General features: G+C 39.1%; 1 protein-coding gene across 1 annotated transcript; it reads right to left on the reverse strand.

The window, feature by feature from the left end:
- Window positions 1-663: 663 nt before the first annotated feature.
- LOC145446017 (CD320 antigen-like) lies at window positions 664-15,861 on the reverse strand. The gene is made up of 5 exons (XM_080324206.1): window positions 15,718-15,861; window positions 15,188-15,324; window positions 11,438-11,528; window positions 9,186-9,316; window positions 664-1,539 (listed from the first exon to the last, which is right to left on the reverse strand). Exons 1-5 carry the CDS (start codon window positions 15,792-15,794, stop codon window positions 1,370-1,372), a joined length of 606 nt encoding a protein of 201 aa, XP_080180332.1. The 5' UTR covers window positions 15,795-15,861; the 3' UTR covers window positions 664-1,369.
- Between the last annotated feature and the right edge of the window lie 4,625 nt (window positions 15,862-20,486).

A 20,486-nucleotide genomic window follows, 5' to 3' on the forward strand; every position in this document is an offset into this window, starting at 1 on the left:
AATCGTGTTAGTGTTTTAAACACGCATATCAGTTGTAATATCAGAAAGACAGAGACAGATTTCTCATTAAAAATAATGTAACTTTTCTTCGTTATTGGCGTTATTGCATTCGGGAATAATTTTCAGATTAGCAATTTACCTGTCTCATTTTTTATTTATTTTACGTTTTAGTGATACGTATGCTGAAAGATATTCAAAACCACTGCATGTCACAGTATCGCTCTCTCTATCTCACACATCATTTTAAACCATCGTCTACATCTAATGTGCGGTAACATACAAATAGAAAGAACAGCTTTACTTGAAAAAAATATAACTTCCCATGAGGTCAAAAACGGAACATATTATACGTTATTTCGGGTTTTCCATTTTGTGGAAAACGATTTTTTGTATTAATCCTGCACGAACCATATTTGACGAATACGTTATAGTTCGTGCTTATCGAAATGTCCGTATTTAGAAGAGCTAGCCATATACTAACACTGTATCACCAAAATACCCTATAATCTCAGAATGGTCCTATATATTCACTAGCTATACACCTACTAACACGACCAGTGACCACTTCGAGTTGCTTGAACGCCATCAGATAAAAGAACAGATTTAATAACACGTATGTGTGTATGTGTGGTATCAAATATCACTTCTTATAGTCGACTATGCAAATTATAATTGAAATCATGGAGCAAATGTTTTCGTTGGGAAAAATATTGGTTTTATCGTGACGACCGCAAAAATAGGCATCGGATCCATACAGCATGATGGTATATTTCAGTATTCGGGTGTATGTAATCCAGGGGTTACAAACTTTTCGGTGCGCGGGCCGGATTCAAACATGTTGATTAATCGTGTGTCGGACTAGTCAAAGGATTCCGAAATGTTACCCCAAAATCCATACCCGAAGAGATTTAACTATATAACCCGAACCATTGAATTTAAATATTTTTAAATCACCATTCGGGATTCTCTTCGCACCGGGGTTCTGGGCCTTGTGTATGTAAGGGCAGCTGCGATCACATTTGTTGGAGTTCTATTATTCGTGTAACTACATTAGTCTCCGTGTACGATGTAGCTAACTTGCAACGGTATTGCTTTGGTGTTTTCGCCTCTGTGAATAATCAGTTTGGCCCATTTGTCCGGAAACCACTGTACTGAGTGTGCGCTTATTTGCTCTATCGAAATATTGTGTCAATTTCAACGACTTGTTCGTATTGGTGACTTGAGTTAAACAAAAAAGTGCCGTGGAATGGTTATAATGTTGCTATGACCATGTACGACATCTGCTCTCTTTGTAACGTCAAAATATTTCTTACTCAAAATGTCAACTTTTGTTGGAAGTGCGGGATATTACAAGGGTTTTGCCAGTTACTCAGAATTGCTTCGCAGGCCGGATGAAAGCGCCTGGCGGGCCGCAGACCTTCTGATACCCCTGATGTAATCGGTACCTGCATTCCTTTCTGCCGTTGCAGAACTCTTTAGCACGAATACACCTCCTCGAAGGGTCGCGACATTCGAATTCCGAAGCGGAACAATTAATCTCTGAAATGAACCATGTAATTAAACCATTCCGTGTGATTATATAATGTATTGCCTCATCGCCGATCTCGCTGTTAACGCAGCGACTTAGTTAGCCGAGCTCCAAAGTCGGCAGCAGAGACCCGAGATCGTATGTAAGAAATCGAGAATGAATGAAAGTGTGGGAGTGCGCGAGCACGACAAGTCGTATTCAAGAGCAAAAGAGAAGATACTCAACTGTACCAAATGCATTGCCATGGCGCACAAAGGCATGAACAGGCGATAAGCGCCAATGTTGTTGTGTGTGATAATAACAATAATATATACCAGTTATAACTGACCGTGAAATCAGGAGCGACCGCCCAGATATGATAATTAAACTAAAAAATAAAAGAGAAGGCTTATTCATTGAACTGGCCGTCCCAGCTGATAATAACATATTACAAAAGGAATCAGAAAAACAATCGAAATACGCAGAGCTCAAAATGGAATGTGAGAAAATGTGGCGATGCAAAATGAACATTAGGGATGGTGGGAACCAATGATGAGCATCGGAGCGGAGTCGGAGTGGATTCGGAGCGGAGTTTTGCCGATTTTGTGGCAGTCGGAGTTTACTACAGATATTTTTTCGGAGAATTTCGGAGTATTGTAACTTTTGTCCCCGATATCTTTGGATAGCTCTGACCAGAACACACTATTGATTATGATTACAAACCAAAACACAGACAGTTGACACCTTGTAAAGTTGTAATATGACGGGTAACATGCAAAAATGATTGCCAAGTGCATAAATATCAGCCATCTGCACTGCAATTGGAGACTTGAGAGTAAACAATACTATGAGGCGAACACATGTACCGTGTTCTACCATGTGTGCCATGTACCATGCTTGCCACTGTTTCGGATGCTTGACAAGATTCATCGGAGTATTTCGGAGTCTGGGATTGAGCTCTTCGGAGTCGGAGGGAGTTTTCCTCGGGCACTAAAGTTGTCGGAGGGATTCGGAGTATCGAAAAGCACTATCCGCTCATCACTGGTGTGAACGTGAGGTTCACGTTCGCGTTCTGTGTGTGAACCTCGGAAATTTAGAGGTTCGCGTTCACAACAAAACCTTGGTAGGTTCTACACTGTGAACCATTTTCATATATTACAATTTTCACTTCATTACAACATCTTTAGTTCATATTTATTGTATTTTCAACTGCGTGCCACTCTATACACGGCGCTGGCAGCATTAAAAATCAACACTTAACGAGCATGCACCTTGACAATCTCAAATGTTTTACTTGCTTTGTTACAAAAGTTTTCTCGAAATATCCAGGTTTCCGTTGGTGAATATTTAGTGACTCTCTGTTGTGAGTTTGAGCCGCATTCAAAAACATCACGAGCAATATACGTAGTCAGCGAATGATGCTTATTCAACCAATCAATGAAATTGATATCGTTTTCTGATGAAAAAAATGTAGCAGGCGTACGGGGTCAATCTTGACTTCATATCTTGACTGCATCAATAAACCAAATCCATGCGATTGAGGGGTTGGCCACTGCTGTATAGTGTATAACTTGTTAATGGGGTAATATTTGTAGCGAGTTTAGAAACCTGTTTTACACTCAGCTCAATATCAATGTAGCGATACTCAGACGCCGAATACATTGTCCGGTCTGGTCTCGACCGTTAGGCCTAAGTTTATCTTCCCTGGTAAGTCCTCGTCAGAATTGTTGGCAAAGCGACGGAAGATATTGATTTTATGGGAGTATTATATCCTTTAATTGCCTCAGTTGATACATTTACGGTATAAAGTTAGTGTTAATCTCATGATTTAACAAACTGGAACAATGTAGATTTCTAGTTATCTATAGAAACTGCGTACCATCCCTACGTCTAATTCAGGGGTCGCCAACTCAAAATAGGTCGCGGGCCACTTTTCCAAATTCCTGGAGGCCGCGGGCCACATGACATCAATATCGATATAAAAGTAGGCAACGCAGTTCAACAACCACGTCTGATAACTCTACGTTATTACAACGCTGTGCTTTCTAACATAGGCGACGGTTATAGTCACCACAAAAGAACTAATATTTTACTGAACAAATACAAATACAACAAAAAGTATCATGATCATCAATGTCATTATATTTTGGACTATGAGCTGTACACGATACCTGACAATGACAACACTCTTTAGCCGCTAAAACAGGGGTGGCCAACATTTTTGTAATTCACGGCCGCATTTCGCGTACTCATGTAGCCTGCGGCCGCATACCGGTGGTTAGTCGTGATAAACTAGCTGGGGCCAAATACCCACGTTACCATGTCCATGTCCATTGCCGGTACACTCCGAACCAATCTATATGCACATATCGGCTTACTATGCGCACCAAATCGTTAGTAGTTATGTTGTAAATAGCCACAGAGAACCAATCTGTAGTCGCGCGAAGCGCGAAAAATTTTTCATGTTCATGAGTGAATTTCGTCAATAAATATTAGTATAGTTTCACATATTACTATAAAATATTTATCCTTTCTCGGCCAATGTGATCAGATTCCCAGATACAGCTGATGCAGGGGGTATCTGCGAAAACTTAGGGTTGTTATTACAAGTGTCGACAGCCGCATAGTTTTCCTTCTACTGCTGCAGATTGGCCACCCATGGATTGAAGAACCAATATTGGGGTTAGCTATACACGGTAGGCCTACTTGCTAGACAACTATCTCCTCGTAAAGCATGGTCTTTTGGAGCGCCCGAAGTCGTTTTGCAGGCGTCTCGGTCTTGGCAGTGGTGGGCCATTGCACGTCAATGCAATATGCCCATTCGTACCAGCAAATTCTTCATCCATGGAATGATATTACCATGCCGAAACCGTATCAACTAGTGAGTAATAGTGATAGTGGGCACATAGAATGGCTCACTTTGAAAAACAACAACATTATGTTTCAACTGAAATCAATTTTAGCGTTTCAACATGATTTACTAAACGTTTTTCTGAATTTTTTTCAAATCAGGTCGCGTGTTGGAGACCCCTGGTCTAATTATTCCGGATAATGACCGTGCCGATTGTCTCCTAGGTTATGGCTTCACTAAACAATTAACGAATTATGTATTCCCACCCGTCATTGCAAAGCGATATTCGTTTCTTAGCGGTACCATACGAATTGGACATGACTTTCATTTCGCGATGATGATAATTCTACCTGTTACAATGACAGTATCGTCATTAGCAGGCGGCTGCTTCATTATGGAGATTGCGGAGATTGATTCATTCACCAACTAGCAGCCTATGTATAACGCATTTTCGCATTTTGATTCAACAGATACACTTGATTGAAAACTCGGGACACCGCGACTAACCATCGCGCGTAACCTCTCCAACTTCATGCGTCACGATTAGCAGTATTTAATCACACGATTAGCATTCTTTCGGATCAGCTAACTTTATTATCTCCACCCTCAGCGACGTTTAAAACACCAATATGTACTTCGGAAATGTGGCATTATGTGGCCCGAGTCGTCGGTAGGTATCGTGTATATTAATATAGGCTATCACATCATTGAAAGATAGGGTTGGAATTAGCAATATGACGTCGACGTCACGTGACGTCATGAGGTTCACGTTCGTGTTCACACAGAACCTTTCAAAAAGGTTCGGGTTCACACGAACCTGAACCTTTCAGAGGTTCACACCATCCCTAATGAACATTGTACCGATAGTAATTCTCGCTACAGGGATCATAAGCAAAAAACTCATGAGACAAATCCAACGGATTCCGGGTAACATTTGATCCGACATGATCCAAAAGATCAAGTTATTGGGCACTGTGCATATTCTTCGGAAGGTCTTGAATGCACCATTGAACTTGCGCGCATGAATCACAGCATAATTTCTGTAACTTTGATTCATCATTTTCCTTCATTTCTACCTCTGCTCTGCAACCCTTGCCAATTCTTTACCTACCGCAATTTTGTAATCCGACCTCTGCATGTATTGCATTGGAATAACAATTTGACTGTATTACTGAAATTTTATAAATTTACCTCACATTCGCTATATTCCTTTGGGGACAGGTTGCTGCCCGGATTATGTGTGTATTTACCAGTATTACTGTCAATAAAGAATACAATCATAGCATAATGTATTAGTTGAAAATCACTGATGATCGATGCCTCGTCGTGAGATTGGACGGCACTCTGCAGAATTTTGGAAAACGTGAAATGTAACTCGTTATTTGGGTGTCGGAACTTGGAAACAGAATAAACAGTAATTTAATCGGCGGTGAATTTATCGGAAATTGCAATATGAATCTTCGTGACAAGCACAAAACGACTAATTATAATAAAATACAAGTGGTCAAGCTTAGCAAAACCATTCACCTCTAGATATCGATCAAGGCGAACATCCGTAATATATCTTTCAGCGTTGGACCAAGTCAGTACTTACGAGTCACAAGTTATACAATGGTTTTGTCATCGCCCATTAATCTCTACGACGGCTACGCATTAGTTTAGCATTGCGAAGATATCATAATATTTTACAAAATTAAACAATTAGCTTTGCGTTGCTGATCAAATTAAATTATCTTGCAGAGCATAAGACATTCGTTTTCATATGCCCCTTAATATGATTAATTACAGTGGTCAACACAATTTTTGTTGTCTTTGATCAGACAATTGATTTTGAATAACTTCTGGACGCAGCATTTATGAATGGCTTCCGTTTTTCGCTATCACGTCAAGTTTTTGTGTTAGGCACCCACCACATTGCTTCGTAGGCCACATAAAAGTACTACATTAATATTTTGGGTTTACTGTATAAAACGCTTTAAAAACCACCAGCAGCCGAAAGTAAATCAATAGACATCAAATAAACATTTACAATGCTTTATTCGGTCGATTCGAATTGATATTGCTTCTGCAGGACAAATAAAGTGCGAGTTTCAAGGTCCCAATTTACCCTAATAACTAGGGCCATTTAAAGTCATTAAAGTCGTATTTTTTTCTCTGCATCAGTAAGTCGTACAATCAATTTTAACGTAAAAACCGCATCCCTATGGGGTATATTATGAAAGTTATAAAGTCATATAAAGTCATATTTTCCTGGTTAGGTCATATTTGAGTTATAAAGTCATATTGTTGTATACTTTAAATAATAAGTGCCAATTGAAGCGGTGAAGCGATTAAGCACTAAGTAAGGCAAACTACAAGGTTAGCCTACATAACATTACAGTCACAGACCTATGAGGTCACACATTGCATTATGTGGTCAGATATTGCATCATGTTGCTACAAAATTTATTTTACTTCTGTGCACTGAAGTGGGGCGTCATTTGAAGTTCAGTCAGGGGGCAGGCAAGCTAAAAAGCTCAGTCTTGGTCTACTTATGTACAAATACATTACAACTAGCAGCGAACTGAAGAATATGACAGTTGAATATATACAGTTCACTTCAAGTTTATTCCTAAGAGACTTAGACACAAAGAGAATATCTGGTTCAGCATGCCAAAAGTGAGAGAATCTAATGCAGCGATAGTCAAAGCTATTGTAAATGAATTTAAGGACTTCAAAATCTCCCCTACAGAGAAAGTGTCCTGTCATATATGCAGTTGCATTGTGAAGCATGAGAAACGTATTTTTGTTGAACAGCATCTTGCAACACTCAAGCATAAGATATGGATTGAAGCAAGAACGACCCCCTCTTCAGCTCTGCAACAAGCATTCTCTGCATCTGCTATGTTGTGTGTGTTTTACTCGTCAGTTCCATGAGTTGGTTACAGTTAAAATACACGATTTTCACATAAAGTCATATAAAGTCATATTTTCCAAAAAATAAAGTCATATTATTGATTTTTTAAGGTCATATAAAAATGGCCCTGCTAATAACCCATAATTTTGTGGGTTGTCTCGTTTGATACTGGAGCAATAGTCATCTAACATATGTAAGCTCCAATCTTCTCTGGTATCTTACCTCGAAGATCTTCAGATATTGTGGGACACTTTCCCCTTGCCCATCGCTGACTATGCAATGTTTTCCGGGAAATTATTTCGATATTTTAGCTTTTGAACCACTTTAATATCAGTAATTGCTGCAAACACTTTTATTTGAGAAAAAAAGATGACTTGACCATGGTGTATAAATATATAGCCAAACGCATATAATATAATGCTAACTTACATCAGTCTCATTTTTCTGCATCGAAATGTGGGTAAAGTTGGTCAAATTGCAGGGCAAATGAGATACCCGACGTTAGAAGCGACATGATGGTAATCTGTAAGCGTCTCTACTTTGACGCAAAGTTATTTCTTTTGAACATAACGATACATGTATCCAACGGAAGCCTCATCGTGTAAGAAGTTAGTGAATGCCGTTCGGTCTATGTTTCGTAAATCCAACCATCAGTTTATGTCACGTGACATTAGTAGTGTTGTTGTTGCACGGCCCAATGCTAGTCTTTTCACGTGGCGAGGAGGCGTTCAGATACCCCTCCAACTTGAGTTGGAATTCTTGAGTCGACCCTGGTCGGATTGGAACCCGCAAAACATTGGTGTCGCAGCTGTGGAAAGTACCACAACCGCAACGCTATCTCGCCACTATTACTGAGTATCGTAAAACAATTATTGAGTCTGATGTTTCATTGACTGGTAAATTAAAAATAGAAATATTCACACAAATCTTTAAATATTAAGTTTTCAAGTGTTCGTATATAATCTGCAGTGCACATATACGGTTGATACTCCACAGCGGAGGTGTCAAACATGCGACCCGCGGGCCGCATCCGGCCCGCCAGACGATTTCAGCCGGTCCGCGAAGCGACTCCGAAAAATGGCTGTATTATGCAGCTCATTTCTGAAAAATGTTGAAATTACTTTCACTAAATAATCCCTCAAGACAGCCTATGTATGGTATGTTCATATGTTCATAAGCCACATTATAAGCATACACATCGGACAGAGTGGTGTTGTGGTTTCACTTTAATGCTAATCAGCAACTAATCGCTGCCATTGCCAGCTAATTCCGAGACGGTAAAATTGCACACTGAGCTCAGCGTTTTGTGGAAAAATCGACCTAAACGTAGTTAGTGACAAAAGTGAAAATCCAAGTTAGTATATGCAGGCTACATGGAGAACATAATTGTTACAAAAAAAATATTTAAAATACCTCTGGTCCCACTTCATTTTCGCTAATGACAGCTCCTCGGCTTCCAGAAAAAACGAATCGCGATATGATAATAATAAATCAAATTTCATCGTCTGCGTTTTCAATTAAATATCGTGTATTCCTCACAACGCATACACACGACTATTGGTAGATTATGACTGAAACAATGCCATTATAGCAATATGCCAACGTATACCATCGTCATAGTCACCGTTTTAGTAATTTATATAAATGTATTCAATCGAACAATTATCGTCGTTTTGCCAATTCCATTAATTACGAATAAAGTTGAAAGAATAGACTCATAGGCTGTATAATTGAGTATTCAAGTGGGCAACACGCCTCACAGGCATGGATTTTGAGACAACATTTTGGAATAATGTAACTGGTCCGGCCTTCGATCGATTTGAAGGTCTGAATCCGGCCCGTAACGCAACTTGAGTTTGACACCCCTGCTCCACAGTGTAAATTTGATGTACTTAATGCTAAACTCCAATGTATACAATTTTCAGACCTACCTGATCTGCACAGATACTTTCGTTTATGTTGGAGTTCAGGTGGAAGAATACATAGTCTGGAATTTCCCGACCGTCTTCTACACAGTGTGCTGTCATCTTCATTTAACGGATATGGCTCGTCAGATCCATCTCTAGCAAGGTTATATAGCAGATTTGGAATGCCGGCACAGGGAAAACTAAATAATAACTGAGATCATGCCTTGCAATGAGTCATGAGTCATGAGACATGAGTCACCCAAGATTGGAGATGGACCGATTTAATGAATATATTATTAAATAAATATTCCAAAGCATATTGCACGATCCCAAAATGGCTTGTAGATCCATCATTCGATCTTGTAATGTTCACCAAGCTATATTTATGTCATGTGTTTATTCCTATACCAACATGTTTATTATTATCCTGTTCTAAACAGTACTGGCTTCTAATTCTCCGATATCAATAAGTGGCATTCTACAACTTTCACATTTTTGCGCAACTCGTTATATTTCAGTAAACTCCGTTTGAAGCCACACTGCCTACTTCTTAATATTAGAATGTGTCTAGTAGGAAGTAATAATAAGTTTACCATATTTTGGAATAGGGGCGCTTTTTTGAAATCAAAAAAGTTTAAAAAGTTCACCGAAATAAAAAAAGGCATATTTTCAAATATTTACGGGAAATATTGTTATGTAGACTATTTCAAAAAAAGCTCATCTTTCCGACTCGACTCCCGATTGACCCACTCGAACTTCCGCATTATAAATATTGCGTCTTCTGCGCCAATTTTCAGTTGACCTTATCCCTTAGCCTTGCTGTCAAAGCTGTAAATGGGAATAATTTCCGAAACGGAGAACATTTAAGTGTCCTTAGACGACATTTTCGATTTCCTGAAAAGGGAGGACATGTTGAAACCGTGTGGATAGTATATAAATACGTTTGCCTTCATTCCCCTTGGCATTGCGATGATAGCCAAACAAAGCAAGCATGTACGACGCTAACAATTTAACAACTTCGAAAATTACACCTGATACTTGTAATTTTGCGTTATTGCTGAATATGCATGTCGTAATTTTGAACACCAGAAAAAAACATTGCTAAACAAAAACCAGATTGAGTCTAACTATGTATTCGCAATTAATAAAGAAAGTGTCGGCCAACATGCGACCTTTCGTTTGATCTGGCGGAAAGGCCGTCGACGATGAAACCTATAGGCACAAAAAGGATTGACGCACGTTGGCCGAAGCTTTCGATATCTATATATCCAGGCGCCGAATAGTCCTTTCCTTGCAAACTGAGCTCAGCGATTTACAGCGGACCCGCAATATCCTGCACTAACAATATGATTGACCTATGAAAATTGAAAAATAGTCGCGCATTGCGCGGCTGGTGGCCCACGCAATATTTCGTCAATTGCATGTGGCCCTTTGGGCGAAAAGGTTGGCCACCCCTGTTTCAACGTGTTCCATATATCAGTTCTTCTATACTCGTAATTGAGTATAATTTTCCACTTTCACTTGTGTAGCAATATTGACTGCTTTGACCCACTCCAACGGGGACTATGATTAGGAAAAGCTCTGTTTAGTCATAAATAAGTAATATAGCAATCTGAAAAAGTGCCAAGTTTTTTGTTATCTCAATCTCATTTTCACACTGGCCTCGTATCATAAGTAGGGCTGGGCACAATGATTCGAGTACTCGAATCTGAATCGAGTATTAATTTTAATGATTTGAGTCGAGTAGCAAAAGTCGATTTTTTCGAGTACTGAAATTATACGCTTATCGCCACTGAAAGTTAATTTATCATCTAGAATTATAGTTTCGATACTATCATCCATTGTTGAAGCCTTGAAACCTCGATTGGCGGTATCGTAGCATATTAAACATATCGTACAAAGCTACAAAGGTTACTGGACATAGCACATTTCCGAAGTCATGGTTATCCCACAACATTGTCACCAAGTGAAATGAAATCGGTATGGTCGAAAAATACCAAAGTATCATTTATGAGATGGATAACAGGCATTATATTCTTTGTGGTGGCATAAACGGTACATATTTGAACTTTGACGCATTACAATCTGTTATGACGTCATAATGAGTGATACTCGATTACTCGACTCGACTCGAAGCATATTACGTGATTCAGAATCGAATCACTCAGGTACTCGATTTTGCCCAGCCCTAATCATAAGGAGCACTGTATATTTTCTCTCAATCATACACTGCATCAGTACAGACCCGTGGAATTGTATTGTCAAGCTACGTGTACCTGCAGTCAATCGATCCATCGCAGAATTGTGCGAAGCGAAGACATCTTGGCCCATCCCGGCATTCGAGCTGCTCATCAGAACATTTAATTCCTTGACAGAAAGAAATTGGGTACACTTTTAACATACTGTCGTTATTACTTAACGGTAATGATTCACAAATGTTTAAGGTTCCAATGAAGACACTATCCTGAAACGGTTTTGAGATTAATTTGGACTGGTTTATATCCGTATTTAATGCACTTTCAAACCAGTGTTGGGATGACTCGAGTCATGACTTGACTCGAGTTAGACTCGAGTCACTTTTCTCGCATGAATTGACTTGACTCGAGTCACTTTGCTAAAATGACTTGACTTGACATGACTCGGCGTATCAGAAATGTGGATTGACTCGTGACTCGGAGCAAAATTCACGAGTCAATTTCAAGTCATCAATTAATCGAGGTCGATAAAAATCACTGTATCTTGCATACGTTCTGATTGTTCGCGAAACAATGGTGTAACCCGTGAGAGCGACCAATCATTCATTCAATGATCGTGCGTTTTACTGAGCCTCTATTGTTCTCTCACAAATAAATTTACCACAAACGAAGTGATCGAACCTTACAGCTTATTGTTGTTGTAAACTAGTAGTAAAGTAATATAATAGAAAATTATCTACCTTAACCAAACTTCTTGTTTTATTGATTTTGAATTCGAATACAGCTTATATACTCCTCAACCATTGGCGCAGGCTCAAATTGTATCATATCAATATGTAAATGGGTAAAGGTTAATGTATTGCATCTTATCAATTCGTTTCTCTATTCTCTATTTCTGTCGATAACTATAAACTGAGACTACGTATATGTGAGCAATAGAGCGCCTTCTTGGGTGTTTATTCAACTCGATATTCGTTCATCGGTTCAAAATCAATGACCACTCAATCTGTATTTCAGACAGCTAGCAAAATGTATTGACGTAATCATGCCTCATACTACAAAAAGGCAACTTGACTTGAATTTTGACTTGACTCGTGACTTGACTTGACTTGACTCAGCTTGACTCGAGTCACCTCCGAAAATCGAGTGACTTGACTTGACTCGAGTGACCTTCGAAAACCGATTGACTTGACTTGACTCGAGTCAAAATGTGCAATGGCTCGAAATGACTCGTGACTCGAAGGTAGTGACTTGATCCCAACACTGTTTCAAACTACGCATTCTATAAACTACATTATGATGATGTTGTGTTAGAGATTGAACTGTCTTTGAATTTCTCATTTTACTTATAATACAAATTACCTTATTTTAAAGTGTTGTAAATATCCTTTGTCTACTTATTGTGAACATTGAAGAGAGAAGTACCTAGCATGTGATGGTGTAATGTTCAACACACCACAAAACCTTTGAAATGTGGCCAAGTTTTAATATAGGCTACTTTGCAGTGTTGGGATGACTCGAGTCAGACTCTAGTTCAATTTTTCTTGTGACTTGATTTGACTCGAGTCACTTTGAAAAATTGACTTGACTGGACTTGACACGGCGCTTCAGAAATGTGGACTGACTCGTGACTCGGAGCAAAATTTACGAGTCGATTCCAAGTCATCAAGTAAACGGTGTCGATTCATGCACTGTATTTTGTGTATGTAGGGAATGTTCGCGATACGCCGGTTTCACTTGTGAGAGCAACCAGTCATTCACTGATTATACATTCCAATGATATTTCATTGTTACATCACAAATAAATTGACCGCAAACGAAATGATCACAGCTTAAGTTGTTCAACTAGTAGTAGTAGTAGTAGTAGTCGATTATTCTAATATCAACATATATCTGTTTATTAGACGACCCTCTGCTTACATTGTACAGCGCTATCACCTTAACCAACCCTCTTGTATGATTTAAATGGAACGAATATTGTATATGCGTTTATACCCTCACGATGTGTAAATGGTTAGTCTATTGTACCATACCATTTAGTTTCAACTTCTCGAGGCATCGTATTCGATCCTCCATTTCGGCCAACCAAGTCACAAGGCTCCGAGTCACAAGTCAATCTCACTTTTATATTTTTGACTCGAGTGAAGTCGAGTCATTTCCAATTCCCACCGAATCAAGTCCGACTCCAAGTCAGCGAACAGAGGATCGAGTCCGAGTCATGGTATTATGACTCGAGTCCGAGTCCAAGTCATTGTGTTGACTGCTCAGTCTCCAGATAAAGTCTTCCTAAACCCACTTTTTAAACTCCGTTTGGTGATATTGAATGGTTCGCATTTATAATATACTGATTTTCCTCACTTTTAGCAGTTTCTGGTCGCATTTTCAAGCACCAGTACCAACAAACGAAATCCCAATAGTGTGTTGGCTTCGAAATTACAATGAAATGTCGGTATTGGCCGTCTGAATCTCGAGTCAATGACTTGCTTCAAGTCATGCGCAATGACTCGAGTCCAAGTCGAGTCAATACACAGATTAACTCGAGTCGAGTCGAGTCATTTCCGTATTTTGTGAAAATGACTCGAGTCGAGTCGAGTCATCTGAAAATCGTGACTCGAGTCATTACAACCCTGCTGTATAGTTACTCACCGTATTTTATTAGCAGTACTGCGTGTGGGTAAGCGATACAACGCATTTTGCATGTATATTAAACGTTTTATTCGTTATTCGATTCAAAATAAATGACCAATTAATCTGTCTTTAACATAGCTAGCAAAATGTAATGACTTTGAATGATCACTCAAATTTCGGAAATTCAATTGGACTTGAATTGTGACTTGATTCATGAATTGACTTGACTTGACTCGAGTCAACTCCAAAAACGGCTGACTCGTCTTGACTCGAGTCACCTCCGAAAATAGATTGACTTGACTTGACTCGAGTCGAAATGTGCATTGAGTCGAGATGACTCGTGACTCTAAAGTAGTGACTTGATCCCAACATTGATACGTTGTGCCGTTTGGGTTTCGGTAAAGTTACCAAAATAAACTGCGAATGACTGCAAATAATCCTTAGTCAATGTCTAGCGCAACTGCCAAGTCTTATCAACAGAACTCACACTACACGATGTAATCTAACTCTGAAATGAGACTGCATGGGAAATTGATTTTATATCGAAAAGTGCGCGACGAAAAACTGCAGAGTATACAACATTATCAGTATCAAGCAAATGGGAGAGTCACCAGCACACCAGCAGATAACAATGGTTTTGAATGATTCCCAACAAATAATTGTTACCGTGGATTTTTCCCAGCAACTTCGTAGGAACAGACAGTTTTATCTAGTGAATGTAAAAAAGTACCCAAAAATATTAACGTTTCGTGCAATATTACGCATTTTATACTGCAATTATTCTTCTGTCACAAATTTTCCAAACATCCACTTTTATAGTCAGAAAGTTTTCCATCGTAGGTCAGATCCCACGTGTTATATAGGCACAAAATAGTCACCTATAAGATTTTTTGTTTCGATTTCACAGCTAAAATTCGAAGTATATCCCTATTTTTGAAGCGTTATTGTGATCGCATTTCGTTCACCAACTGTACAATGTCATCCGTATATATATAGATAGCGTGCACGATAGAATGAGATTCCAATATAGTTCATCCGTCTCCTGAATGAGTTTCATTGCTTTAGTCTACTCAACAATTGCTTGAGCTGTGGATGCGGAACAGGTTATTTCCGGTTGGAAAGAAAACGAGTTATTGTGATGGGTCGAAGTCTTAAATAATACAAATACATAAAAAGGCGATAATGCTTTGTTCATATACTTACTATCACTACAAAGATCGTGTCGTATGTGTCGGAGTGAGAGGGGAAGGATACAAAGTAGTCCCGGTTTCGAATATTTGACTCTTCTACATAAAGTTCCATTATCTCCATACGTCGCATATGGTTCATCGGATCCGTCGCTAGAAAAATATTTATAACGAATGTATTTGTTGATGCCTAGCCTATAAGCGGAGGATTGTGTGTAAAATTTAGCCAACCGCTGCGGTTTGTCAGGAACATATGCAGTTCTGTCTACTCTAAATCGGGCGTCAGGCGCTTGTACTACAATAACTACATCGGTTCCAAAATTCCTGCGAATTTGCTCATCGCCTATTTATTCACTATAATTAGTCCACACAACCAACTAAGTTTGGTTTGTGATCGCGAACCTGTAAATTATCAAGGTTTCGCTTTCCGAACACGAATGCGAGCCGGACGTTCGTAACACCCCCAATGCATACTCGCAATCAAATACATGAATATTTTCAGGAAATGAACTAATATGTTCTCGCTCATCATTCAATCACCAATACCTGCAATCTTTATATCCGTCGCAAAATCTTCTAGGATCAATACACCTCGATCCGTCACTGCACTGGAATTCCTCCATAGAGCAGTGTATTCCTGTAGAAATAATTATTACAACAATTCACTCCATTGCACTAAGTTTGCGTTGAATTACCGGGAATTGAATGATAGCACTACTTGTTGCAATTGTCAACGTTTTTCAATATGATTCAGGTGATCATATACCAGTTAAGCGATTATGACAAGTGGCTTACACTTAAAATCGATCAAGCCGCCTCATGCGCATTGCGCACTATCTTTACCTATGATAGTGAAACACAATGACAAAATAGTTGTATACAAGTCACAAGACAAGCTCACATTATAGTTTTGACTCGAGTCAAGCAACCACCGATCCAAGTGCGAGTCCTAGTCAGGGTGCAAAGTGTCAAGTCCGCATCATGATATTCGGACTCGAGTTCTAGTACTGAACGCCGTGTTCACTGTTCGGTCCCTAGTTAAAGTAACGTTCATCTCACAATTTTACAGTTTTGCTTGAGGTATGTCGACCCTGATGGGTCGCATTCATATTCCAATACTTTTTCTTACTCGCAACATGTTTATTCAAACAGATAAAAGACAGTTTGTTTCCTTACCGGCAGTGAAAGACACAATGTCAATATTGCGGTAACTTTACATTTTTTTCGAAGTTGCCTTGCTCGTATGACACATTATGATGTGCTCAAAGTAGCCAAGACTGCTACGCTAGTAAAAGTAGACGTAGCGACCCAGAATTATACTAAACCACCATTAGAACTAGGAAATTTCGAAGCAGAAAAAACTACATAACCGGGAAATAGAATAAGCTGACTTTGAAAATTATTCAATGAGGTAAATAGTGTTTAAAAGCAGTCGCACACACGCTGCCATTATTCGTAGTCCACACTTGAACTGGGCAAAATCGAGTACCTGAGTGATTCGATTTAGAATCATGTGTTACGATTCGAGTCGAGTATTCAAGTATCACTCATTATGACATCACAACAGAATGGACTATGCCAAAGTTCAAATATGTACCTTTTATGCCACCACAAAGAACATAATGCCTGTTATCCGTTACATTAAAGATACTTTGGTATTGTTTCGACCATACCGACTTAATGACACTTCTTGACAATGGTGTGGGATGATGATGACTTGAGAAATGTGTTATTTCCACTAACGCTCGTATATTTGCACTATTATTTGTCAAAACTACATTTCTCGTTACTAAATTAGCTTTCGGTAGCGAGGAGCGTATAATTTCAGTACTCGAAAAAATCATCTTTTATTACTCGACTCGAATCAATAAAATTGATACTCGATTCAGATTCGAGTACTCGAATCATTGTGCCCAGCCAGACTCCAAACCCGGAAACTGACATATATGGTGATGGTGTCGAGAACTGGTTTGGTTTGTGTTGCTATACATCATACGCAGTAGGTATATATTGTCAACTGCATAAGCAATCGACAGTATAATGTGTTACAAAGAATGCTTTTGGTATCGAACAGTGGAACAGTGGAACTGTTTTCACTCCGGTACCACCTTTCAAAAATGTGTCGGTATGATGACCTCATCCGTATTAATACAAGGCCCGCAGTTAATGAGGCTATGAACACTAGGGGAGATGTGGTACCGATGGATCAAAAATTGGAAAATGATCGCTGGCCCCAAAATGTTCAGCCGAAAACCGGAGATCTTTTGCTGGCTCAGCACTTTGATACAAGCTCTACCTGTCGCGCACATATACATGAATATCCGTCTTTTCAAAAAATATTTATGGACGTTTAAAATTAGTTGCTCGAACGTGTCATTGGTCCCCACCCGGTGGGTCCGATGGCACACGACCCGGGGACCTATGACACATATACCCAAAAAATCTCAGATGTGACAACTTTTCTTGCTCAGTATTATAATCTAAGCTGCAGCAAGCCAAAGAAAAATGTTTGGTCGCAACCGTCAAAAAATAGAATAAATATTAACTCAAATGTTGTCATAAAATCACGTTTCGATTTAGGCTCGGACTTATAAATTTGAGGGTACATACATATTGCCCGAAAATCGGCAGTGTGACTTCCAAATACCTCGTTATAGCGATAAAACATCATATGCAATTATTACATAAAGATTTTCTGTACGTAGTCATGTTTCATTTGTTTCATGATTAGTATGCTTGATTATTTTGCTTGATTTGGCTATTGTATCATCGGTCCCCACCCTACGAATTTTATACATGAATCGGAAAAATTCCACTCAAGGAAAGAACTGAAAAAAATAATAGGTGCCATTATATGGCCTGATACAAGCACTACACTTCACAATAAAAATGATTGCTGGTTTGTTCGTGTTAAAGGTTACAAAGAAAAATGTACATGTCGATCTAAATTTAGTTTACACCCCCCAAAACAAAAAACATCTGTGAGAGACCCCATAGCTCGCGCACGTCGAATTTTTTTGTATGAGAGGAAAGATTTTGCCAGCATGCAATTGTAGACAAGTTCACGGAGTGTAATCATGGAATTATCATGGAGAATTTTCAAAGTATTTTCGGTCCCAGTGATCCATCGGTATCACATCCCCCCTACGTATAAGTTTGTATCGGATACTACCGCATTACCGCATTGCGCGATTAAGAAGTCAAGTGAGAATATGGTAGATCGTATCATGATTCCAAACTTTTTGCTGATATCTATTTACTGTGATGAAACTATCGTATGGGATACCATATATGTGGCAAGACACTGCCCAAAGGAACATTGTAAACGCTGGATAAATAATATTGACCGATACTTCCGTGGAAAAGATTTTGATCACTCCATATATATGGCGTGCTAAAGACCGTCTGCGAATACAACCCCTGGTATTTTGGTCTCTCTCTGAACAGAATGAAACGCTCTGCTTGTCCGATATAATAGTATTTCCCTTTACTATAGTGCAGCTACCAACAACTAAGCATGTGTTGGATGGTGCGGACCACCGGATGAATACCACTGCTCACGAATACTCGTGTTACAACTATGAACCCAAAATTTCATATTAAGATATGCCATTGCGACAAAACAAAATTTTGGAGTTTATTACCCCACCACCCGATCTTGTTATGAGTAGGGCTGGCCACGATGATCGAGCAGCCTACTCGAATCAGAATCGAGTACTAATTCGCATAATACATTGTCCGGTCTGGCATGGACCGTTAAGGCGTAAGCTTATATTCCCTTGCAAGTCCTCGTCGAAATTCTTGTCAAAGCGACGAAAGATATTGATTTTATGGGATTATTATATCATTTGATTGCCCAGTTGATACGTTTGGCGACGTTCAAAACGTCAATATGTTATTTCAGCATTGTGGTATTATGTGGCCCGAGTCGCCGCTAGATATAGTGTACAATTGTACATTAATATAGGCTATCACTTAACTGAAATATATGACGTCACGTGACGTCATGAGGTTCACGTTCGCGTTCACACAGAACCTTTGAAAAAGGTTCGTGTTCACACGAAACTGAACCATTCAGAGGTTCACACCATACCTGAAGTTTTCCACTTTCCCTTGTGTAGCAATATTGACTACATTGACCCACTCTAACGGGGACTCTGATTAGGAAAAGCTCTCTTTAGTCATAAATAAGTAATATGGCAATATAAAAAATTCCCAAGTTTTTTGTTACTTGAATTTCATTTTCACACTTGCCTCGTATCATAAGGAGCACTGTATATTTTCTCTCAATCACACACTGCATCTGTACAGACCCGTGGAATTGTATTGTCAAGCTATACGTGTACCTGCAGTCATTCGATCCATCGCAGAATTGTGCGACGAGAAGACACTTTGACCCATCCCGACATTCGTCATCAAGTAAACGGTGTCGATTCATTCACTGTATTTTGTGTATGTTCGGTTTGTTCGCGATACGCCGGTGTCACTTGTGAGGGCAACCAGTCATTCACTGATTGTACATTTCACTGATATTTCATTGTTGCATCACAAATAAATTGACCGCAAACGAAATGATCACAGCTTACGTTGTAGTAGTAGCAGTAGTAGTAGTAGTAGATTATTGTAATAGCAACGTATCTATGTTTATTAGACGACTCTGTGCTTACATTGTACAGCACTATCACCTTTACCATCCCTCTTGTTTGATTTAAATGGAACGAATATAGTATATGCGTTTATATTCTCACGGATGTGTATATGGTTAGTGTATTGTACCATACCAATTTGTTTAAACTTTTCGAGGCTTCGTATTCGATCCTCCATTTCGGCTGGTAGTAACAGAATGTAGCATGTAGCTGTATAGCTACTCACCGTATTTTATTAGCAGTACTGCGTGTGGGTAAGCGATACAACGCATTTTGCATGTATATTTAACTTTATATTCGTTATTCGATTCAAGCTAAATGGCCAATTAATCTGTCTTTAACACAGATAGCAAAATGTAACGACTTTGAATGATCACTCAAATTTCGGAAATTCAATTTGACTTGAATTGTGACTTGATTCATGAATTGACTTGACTTGACTCGAGTCAACTCCAAAAAACGGCTGACTCGACTTGTCTCGAGTCACCTCCAAAAATAGATTGACTTGACTAGACTCGAGTCAAAATGTGCACTGAGTCGAGATGACTAGTTACTCGTGACTCGCAACATTGATACGTTGTGCCGTTTCGGTTTCGGTAAAGTGACCAAAATAAACTGTGAATGACTGCAAATAATCCTTAGTCAATATCTAGCGCAACTACCAAGTCT

The sequence above is a fragment of the Botryllus schlosseri genome, chromosome 1 (assembly GCF_051294905.1).
Source record: "Botryllus schlosseri isolate E-star chromosome 1, Bs_hap1, whole genome shotgun sequence".
Taxonomy (NCBI): domain Eukaryota; kingdom Metazoa; phylum Chordata; class Ascidiacea; order Stolidobranchia; family Styelidae; genus Botryllus; species Botryllus schlosseri.

Bases quoted from the DNA above. Each gene is read 5' to 3' on its own strand.
- LOC145446017 (XM_080324206.1), bottom strand. From the start codon at position 15,794: ATGGAGGAATTCCAGTGCAGTGACGGATCGAGGTGTATTGATCCTAGA. The intron at 11,529-15,187 runs GTAAGTATATGA...CTTTCTGTCAAG, and splicing joins ACACGATCTTTGTAGTGATA to GAATTAAATGTTCTGATGAG. The intron at 9,317-11,437 runs GTACACGTAGCT...TAACCTTGCTAG, and splicing joins GATGGATCGATTGACTGCAG to AGATGGATCTGACGAGCCAT.